General features: G+C 53.1%; 1 protein-coding gene across 2 annotated transcripts in view; it reads right to left on the bottom strand.

Moving 5' to 3' along the window:
- Positions 1-244, bottom strand: part of PARP11 (poly(ADP-ribose) polymerase family member 11) — an 18740-nt gene extending 18496 nt beyond the window's left edge. The window contains exon 1 of one of the 2 annotated variants that reach the window (XM_032775742.2): positions 129-244. In XM_032775742.2, coding sequence (XP_032631633.1) covers positions 129-149 — 21 coding nt within the window. In that variant the 5' untranslated portion in view covers positions 150-244. The remainder of the gene's footprint in view (positions 1-128) is intronic. The other variant, XM_032775744.2, reaches the window with a different exon arrangement.
- Between the last annotated feature and the right edge of the window lie 8834 nt (positions 245-9078).

Raw genomic sequence — 9078 nt, 5'->3', positions numbered from 1 at the left:
GGGGGGGCGGCTCGGTGGCCGGAGCGTTCCCCCCAAGGCGGGGGGGGCGGGAGGTGGCTGCTGTCGCTGGGCTGCGCGCGAGTCCCTAGCGCGGGCCGGGCGGGAAGCGCCGCCCCCTTCGAACTCACCGCATCGGCCGCCCCCCACATGCTGCCGGCCTCAGGCCGAGGCCGGGGCCGGGGCCGAGCCCCGCCGCTCCACTACGTCACTGCCCCAAGCTGGGCGCTTCCTTCCGCTAACGTCAACAGCGGTGGGGGCGGGGCTACAGCCACAAGATGCTAGAGGGGCGGGGTCACAGTATGGGAGGGGCGGGTCACATGCAAATTAAAGTTGTGATAGGCGGGGCTTTGTGGGGAAGGCCACACTCCCACCTGCCTGCTTAACAAAGAACCTGCCTGACCCCCGTGCCCCCCATCCCTCTCACCCTGTCACCCCTGCCCCACAACCCCCACCCATCCCTCTCACCCCGGGACCCATCGCCCCACGATCCCCCATTCCTCTCACCCTGGGGCCCGTCGCCCCTGCCCCACGACCCCCCTGCATCCCTCGTCGCCCCTGCCCCATGACCCCTACTCATCCCTCTCATGCTGGGGCCCGATGCCTCTGCCCCAGGACCCTCACCCATCCCTCTCACCCTAGGGTCTGTCGCCCCTGCCCCACGATCTTACCCTGGGCCTTGTGCCTGAAGGGGTTCCTATGTGTGTCTCATCTGACAAATTTCTGGTGCTAGTGGAGCCCTTAGATTGCTTTCTTGAGATGTGCCAATGGGCAGTTTCATGGGATTGTCTTACCACACAATTGTGGGAAAACATTTATCTGCAGGATGGAGTTGCCACATAAAAGAAGGCTTTTTATCTTTACGTACTGCCTCCCGTGGGTAAATGGTGAAAAGTCACTGTGACAATGGGTGCTTACTTGGCAGATCTCCGTGTGTGTGTTCTGAGTCAAATCTGCTGAGTTTGTCAACTAAGGCTCTGTCTACACTAAAGAGTTTATAGCGACACAGCTCTACTAATGCAGCTGCACTGCTGTAAGATCTCTCATGCAGCTGCTCTATCTCCTGTCAACATAATTAAACCACCTCCAACGAGAGGTAGTAGCTATGTTGGTGAGAGAAGCTCTCCTGCCGACACAGCGCTGTGCACGCTACCATTTCTGCCAGCATACCTTATGTCACACAGCTGTGTGTTTTTTTCACACCTGAGTGACATAAATTTTGCCAACATAAGTGGCAGTATAGACATGGACAAATAAGATCTTGCTACTTCTTACTCCTGTTTCCCATGTAGAGCCAATGCAGCTTGGAAAAAAGGAGTTGGATTCATTCTGCCTCATGCATTGACCACTGCCTTGTTAACAAATGTTAAATTCAGAACCTTTATTGTTGGGGATGCTTGAGCCAGGAAGAAAAACCCATCTTGACTCACATTTCCCATATGAATCTGGAAGGACAGCAGCTAGACAATCTGGGGCGGAAAGACCCCCTGCTGCCGAATTACCGCCGAAGCGGGACCAGCCGCCGAAGTGCCGGGTCTTCGGCGGTAATTCAGTGGCAGGGGGCCCCCGCTACAGGTCTTCGGGGCACTTTGGCGGCGGGTCCAGGAGCAGAAGGATCCCCCCCCCCCGCAGCCGAATTACCACCAAAGCAGGGGACCCCTACCGCCAAAGACCCTAGGCCCCCTGAATCCTCTGGGCAGCCCTGAGTGTGGACATGAATCACCACAGTAATTACTGCCCTAACAAAGTACAAGTCAGGACTGAAGTGTCTTTATCATGAATAATAATGCTTAGCACTTTACACATTCAATGCACTTAAACATTAAATAATTAATTCCCACAACACACGTGACATTCTTGCATGGATCACAGTATTGAAATTGTAAAATGACTTTGTCTAGCAGTTAGGCACGCCTTCATTCTCTTCCTGGAAAACACTGTAAATCTTCAGTGTCTCTGTGTCTGCCACCTGTAGCAGTATGGGGGATTTCATTCTGATATTTCTGCAGGGAAAATATGGAAACAGTACTACCACCTTACTTGTCTGTTTCTGTGCCAGTCTCAAGTATTCAAGTGGCTTCATTATTTCCATTTTTGCCAAAGATTCTATTTTCTTCTTACTCCATATAATAAATGCTTGACACACAGTACTATTGTTAAGAGACTGGTCTTTATTTCCTGGCATTAGCATTAGTGCTACAAATGCTTATCACCCCTATTGCATGACAGAGGTCAGTATTCACTGATGCCTGTGGCAAATGTTACACTCATGGTTTTCCAGACAGAGTTCACAGTTTTATTTTCTGAAGAATCATAGTAAAAGGAGAAATGACAACAGAAGAAGAATGCATGATAAGAATGCTCTTTCTTCCGCTTTCTTGTGCTTTGTTGTGAGAGCTTCTCATCTGCATCATCCCAGAGGAGCAATAACTAGCCTCAGTCTTTCTTCCTGATCTGGGGAAAGGGCATCTAACACTGGTTACTCCTGGGGGTAGTCTGCGCAACTGCATGCATACAGAATTCATGTTCCCTGCAGATTTCTTTGCTTCCCCATAGAAAACTGATTTTCTGACCGGAAAGCAAAGGGAAGCAACAAACTTGGTCACATGTCCCTCCCCAGCAGTGCAGGGGCATTGTTTCAAGTGCCCAGAACAACTGGCAGAGAGGTAAATCACTGTGGGGTGGAGGGGGTTAGAACGCACTGGCCGGTGGCTCCTACCCTGTGCCAGGCTCAGCTACTAGTCTTGGCTGGGCTGCAGTGGGCATGAGGGAGGAGGATGGGACTTCAGAATATGCTAAAATAACCCTGAAGCAGCCTGATGAACCACCCAGACCCCCACCCTGCTCAGCCCCAACCAGCTGCCCCTGGATCTTCACCCCACCAAGCCTCAGATCCCCTCGCTGAGCCCACCACACCCAGACTTCCTGCTGAGCCCTAACCACATTCACCTGGACCCCCCTGCAGAGTCCATCATCCCTGCACCCAGAATCCCCCAATGAGCCCCTGTGCATACAGATCCCCTCCCACACCTGACCCCCCTTTAAGCTAGTCACACTCAGATTGCCCCACACAGAACCTTCTCACCCCACACTGGACCACACCACACTGAGACCCCTCACACTTGGATCTTGTTGGGCTAAGCCTACCTGCCCACACCTGTTTTTTCTGGGGGTGTTTCTAGGGCAGTCCTGGCCCTTGTACTGTGTCAGGTCAGGTGCAGCCTCACTGCTGAATCCCTGACCTGGGGGGGAGGGGAGATTGCAGGGTGATCTCCCACCTCCATGCAGCCAGTGACCTATGCGTCCCATTGCCACACTGGAGCCTCCACATTTAGTTACTGACAAAATTTGCAGAATTTTGCAGTTTTAAAATATTGTGCATCAAATTTTAATTTTTTTGGCCCAGTATTTCCTCAGAAGTAATCTCTTGTGAACAGAAAAAAAGGTGGTTCTTTGCCCCACTACATGTTTTATTCAGTCATGCAATGCACTAAAGGAAACCACAACACCCGCCTCCCCAAACAGAAGCAGCACCCAGAGGCTGCCCATGGGAGATGAACTGCAGCCCTCCCTCTCACACTGAGCAGCACAAGGGGAGGATACCAGGCCGGGGCTCACAGCACCCTGCCGGCCTTGGGGAGTTAGGGTGTGGGAGAAAGTTCTAACCTGGGACAGCGGGTTGGGTTGGGGGTTTAGAGTCTGGGAGGGAGTTAGGGTTCAGGGTGCAGGCTCTGGCTGGTTGGTGCTTACCTCAGGCAGCCCCTGGTTAGTGGTGCAGCGGGGCTAAGGCAGGATCCCTGCTTGCCCTGACTCCACGCAGCTCCTAGAAGTGGCTGGCATGTCCAGCTCCCTGGCACAGAGGTGATCAGGTGGCTCTGCACCTGCAGGTTCTGCACCCACAGCTTCACCCACAGCAGCATTGGGGGCAGGGGCAGCACACGGTGCTTCCCTGATTGCCCCTGCACCTAGAGGCTGCATGTGCCAGCTGCTTCCGGGAGCTGTGCAGAGCCAGGGCAGATTGGCAGACTGCCTTAGCCCCGCCAACGGGCTTTTAACAGCCTGGTCAGCAGAACTGACTGACTCACCAACGTCCCTTTTCGACCACGTGTTCTCGTGGAAAACCAGATGCCTGTCAGTCCTAAACTCCAGGGCCTGGCTCCCTGTGCCCAGAGATGGACGGACTCAGCTGTGGCCATCAGAGCTGATAGCAGGCAGATGGGCAGGCGCTCCCACATGGTGCCCAGGCATTTGGTGCCATGAACAGAGCAGCGATGAAGCAGCTGGCTGTGGGTGTGGCAGGCACTTTGTTAAATATCTGCCCCAGAGAGGTCACCTGAGGCTGCCCATGATGGAGAGGGGAGATTTCACAGCCGTAAGCATTGTGAAATTAACCTGGAGGCGCATTGCTCTCCTCTGCCATGTTCCCGCTCGCCGGCATTGCTGGGTAAGCCGTGGCCTCAAGTGCCCACAGCTATCCTTCCCCAGAGGCAGTTGTCAGTCTGCACCTTTCCCCAGCCACCTAGGTCTTGCTTTTGGGGAGGAGGTAGAGGCAGCCCTGGGAGTGGGTTGAGGTTTAATGGGTTAGCGTGGAGGGGGCTGGGAGTTAGGGCTCCTGGGTTCTACCCCCAGCTCTAGGAGAAGAGTGGGATCAGGTGGATTAGAGCATGGAGGGCTGGGTTTCAAGGCTCCTGGATTCTCTTCCTGCCAGTATTTCTTGTACACAGAACAGAGGCCACCTCTTTAGCCCATCACATGTTTTATTCAGCCAATGCACAAAAGGAAACTGCAATTCCCAGCCCTCCCTCTCCCTACCCCCAAAAAAGAAGCAGCAGCTAGTTTCTCCAGGGGGAGGCTCACTGTAGCCCATATGAGCAGAAGAAAGGGACGACGCTGAGCTCCTGGATGACTTTACTGGCCTTAGGAGCTGGGTAGCACTTGGCCCGGGTTAACATTTCCACCACACCCTAGGCATACTTTTTCACTCCCACTCTCAGGGTGCAGGCTGCTGGCTGCAGGGGAGCCACACCCAGCCGCAGCCTTTGTCATAGTGATGTCACCTGGATGGGGGAGAGAGGTGTGATTGGGGGCTCCCATATCCTCACCCAACTCTCATGATGTTTGTCACACACTTCTCTCCCAACAGGACTGCACCTGGCCCTGGGAGGTGGGTCTAGTGGTTAAAGCAAAGGGACTAGGCAGCAGGATTCCTGGGTTTTATTGATGTCCCAGAATGGAGGGGCATGGGGTCTAGTGAATAGAGTGGGATAGGGTGACCAGATGTCCTGATTTTATAGGGACAGTCCTGATTTTTGGGTCTTTTTCTTTAGGATCCTATTACCCCCCACCCTCTGTCCCGATTTTTCACACTTGCTGTCTGGTCACCCTAGAGTGGGGGGAGTGCTGAGACTCAGTACTTCTGGATTCTATTCTCTGCTATGTGAGGGAAGTGGGGTCCAGTGGTTAGGGGCCTAAATTCCTGGGTTGTGTTCCTGGCTCAGGGAGGGTCTAATGGGTCAGAGGAGGGTGGGGCTGGGAGCCATGACTCTGGGTATCTACCTGCTTGAGGCTCTGTTCTCCAGACCCCTCCCAGATCTGGCAGAATTGTCCATTGTTAATGTCCCAGTGATCTCAACACAATGATCCTTGGCGCCGGTGCAGGGTAAGGTGCTCCATGTCCTTGCAGCAATCTACCCCCGCAATGTAGCATGATGGGCACTGCCTGCCATTGGGGACAAGGCTCACAGTTGGCTCTGAGAACAGCCAGAGACACACAGTCAGCCAGGCATGAGGAGTCACCAGATGCTGGGCTCAATCCCAGCGCTGAGAGTGGGGTCTAGTGGTTAGAGTGGGAGGGCTGAAAGCCAGAACTCCTGGGTTCCATCACTGGCTCTGGGAGGAGAATGGGGTCTAGTAGTTGGAGCGGGGGCAGGGGCTGGGAGCCAGGACTCCTGACTTCTCTCCATGCAGGTGTGGCCAGAGTAGGGGATTTAGGTTTGCAGCAGACACACACCTGGGATGGCCCCAGTGTTGTAGCCATTGGTGTCACAGTAGGCTATGTTCACCCGCACGGTGATATTGAGAGGAAAGGCACTGTAAAGGGACCAGGCTCATAGCTCTCGGGTGACAAGCACGACTTAGCCACGAAGGGAAATGGAGAATCACCTCTTAGCTCCCCAGTATTCCCACAGCTTCTCCATCCACCCCCTTTGTATCTATCTATCCCACCCCCATCTAATCGCATCTACCACCCCCCTGACAGAATCCTCTCTTCTATCGTATCCAGTACCCCCAGCCACCCACTGCATTTCCCCCTGCTCTTCCCATCCCCCGTCTATTACATTATCTTCCCAGACTGAGTAGACCAGCTCCAGGGGGAGAGTGGCATCTAGCGGCTAGAGCAAGGGGGCTAGGCACCAGGACTCCTGAGTTCTGTCCCTGCATCCGGGAAGACAATTTCATCTACACTTAATACGAATCTTGTTGAACCCTCCCAAGTGGGCACAGAGCTGCAGGGGGCCAGAGCACAATTCCCCTTTGGACTCAAACACCTCACATAACAGGGTGCTCCCTGGGAATTGGAAAAATCCTGTCTCAATGCAAACCCCAGCTCCTCACCCCTCCCCAGGCAGTGCCCAAGGGATAAATACCACTAGGAACCAAGTGGTGGCAATGTGGTAGTTCCTACCACTAATGCTTCCTCGCTGAACGTGTGGGCAGGTAGATATAGGAGAAATTCTGTGTGTTTTTGCAGCTATTCTGTCCAATTCCATTCAACTCAATGTATGGGGAAAGGCATCTTGCTAGCTGATTATTTGTATCTTCTTCAAAGCCACAGACACATTTGTTTGCTGCCTGTCTGTGGCTAGAGTAAATTTTCAACTGCAGAGCTAGCTATAACTCATGTGTGCAAACAACCACCACATGACTATATAAACAGCAAAACTGAATTATGCTTCTTTAGAGAGGGGTTTCTGCCTGGCTTTTGGGCAAACCTTTCACCTGCCCCCCTTTCGGACTTGCTGTTTGGGGACTTTGCCTCCCAGAGTAACATTAGCTCAGCCACAAGCGAGTTCCTGGCCCACTTTTCGTCTGTGATTGCGTCAATTATCTTCTTCGGAATCTGATTTATGATCGTTAACCATTTCCATATATGGCTTTACGTCACCCTCATGTATGCTAAGAAATCCGGGCTGGCTGAAGAGATCCCATGATTGTTAACTCTTTCCTGTTCAGATTTTGGGAGAGTTTGAATTCATTAAATGATTTTCATTCATTAAATAAACATAATTTTTATTTAAAGGAAGAAAGAATACCATTGGTCCCCTTCGAGTTTTCTCAGAGCTTTCATCTGGAAACATCACTTCATCCTCAGAACCCCTTCTTCCTGACTTTGCCATCACTCTAGGTGGTGGGAAGGTAATATTATCCCCATCTAATAAGTAGGGAAACTGAGGCACAAAGAGGCTCTGAGTCAGAACCAAGAATACCTCTCAGGAGTCCTGATTCCCAGCCCATTCTAATACACTAGACCACCCTCCCGTCCCAGACCTGGGGATAGAACCCAGGAGTCCTGGCAGATATCTCAGTGCTAGATGGGCAGGCTAACATTTCCAAGCAGGATTACAGGTGGAGAGGGGTGGGAAACGATTTTCCTGGTGCCTGAGAATTTTACATGATTTCCAAACTTTTCCGGCTCCTTGTCACACTTGGAGGAGGAACTAGAAGGACAGATGGACTCACATCCCAACTCCATCATTCAGTGTGACCCACAGCCCACTAGCCAGGGCCCTTGTGTGGGATGCGGAAGTCCCAGGGTCAAACCCCTGCTCCCCAAGTCAGCCGGGGGAGATGTTGCCCTAGGTTTGCCTCTCGCTGGTTTTAGCCACAAATTCCATCCTGACCCGAGAATCTGCCACTGAAAGAGGCATGCTCCCCAGGTGAATTCCCGCCCTCTCCAATGCCCGGCTCCTTGTGTCCAGAGAGGGATGGACTCATCTGTGGTCAGGAGAGCAGACAGCAGGCAGAGGGCCAGGGGTACCCACATGCTGCCCAGGTGTTTGCTGCCGTGAACAGAGCAGTGATGAAGTAGCTGGCTGTGGGTATGGCAGGCAGGTTGCCAAATACCTGGCCTGGAGCGGTCACCCAAGGCTGCCCCATGGTGCAGATGGGAGATTTCACAGCCCTGATCATTGCAAAATCAACCCTGAGTCACATTTTTCCTCTGCAGCACATTCCCACCAACCTGCATGGCTGGATGAGCTGTGACCTCAGGTATCCACAGCCCTCTTCCCCCAGGGGAGCTCTGCCAGCCCACACCTCTCCCCAGCCACCTGGGCCTTGCCTTCAGGGAGGAGACAGCAGTAAAGGCAGGCTTGGGAGGGAGTTGAGGTTTAGTGAGTTAGAACAGGGGAGGGTGGGTTTCAAGACTCTTGGGTTCTCTTCTGGCCAGTGGTGAACTTTGCTCCTAAAACAGCAAAGGAAACATTTTCTAATTCAGGGCTATGCATGCTGCTTATGCATCACACCCTGCCGCTGCTAGCTTGTGAAGTAAGTACTAGATTCTAGATACAAACAGAGACCTTCCCAATGTTACATTGTGCTCAGACTACTAAGCTGGCTAGAACACTATTTTGGGGGGAGCAACTGGTATAATATTGTTAAACAAAGAATCTGAAGATTTGCAGTAAATAATACACCCCTCAAAATTCAAATGTGAAACCACGTCCAACACTAGATGGCCTCAGAGCATAGGCAGTGAGTTATATGGGCCTGTGCTGCCTGTGCTCCACCAATATTCAGGAACGTGGACCCGGCTCCAAGCAATGTTGGGCTTATATTTTCAGAGCCTTCCTGTCTATAGGACGGACTGGGGCAACTTTCCCGGGATCCGCCCTCTGGGGGCCCCGTGCTTTGGGGTGCCTCCGCACTTCCAGAGGACAAGGGGTCCAGGACGGACTGTGGGGTTAGTGGGGGGGCCTGGCACCAGCAGCAGCGAGCGATCAGGCTCTAGCCTGCCCCGCTCTGCCCTGCCCCTGATCTGCCCCTGCCTCCACTCTGCCCTTCCCCCAGCTACTGCCTCCA

This window comes from Chelonoidis abingdonii, chromosome 1 (assembly GCF_003597395.2).
Source record: "Chelonoidis abingdonii isolate Lonesome George chromosome 1, CheloAbing_2.0, whole genome shotgun sequence".
NCBI classification, from domain to species: Eukaryota; Metazoa; Chordata; order Testudines; family Testudinidae; genus Chelonoidis; species Chelonoidis abingdonii.
This window is presented reverse-complemented; position numbering and strand designations above follow the sequence as displayed.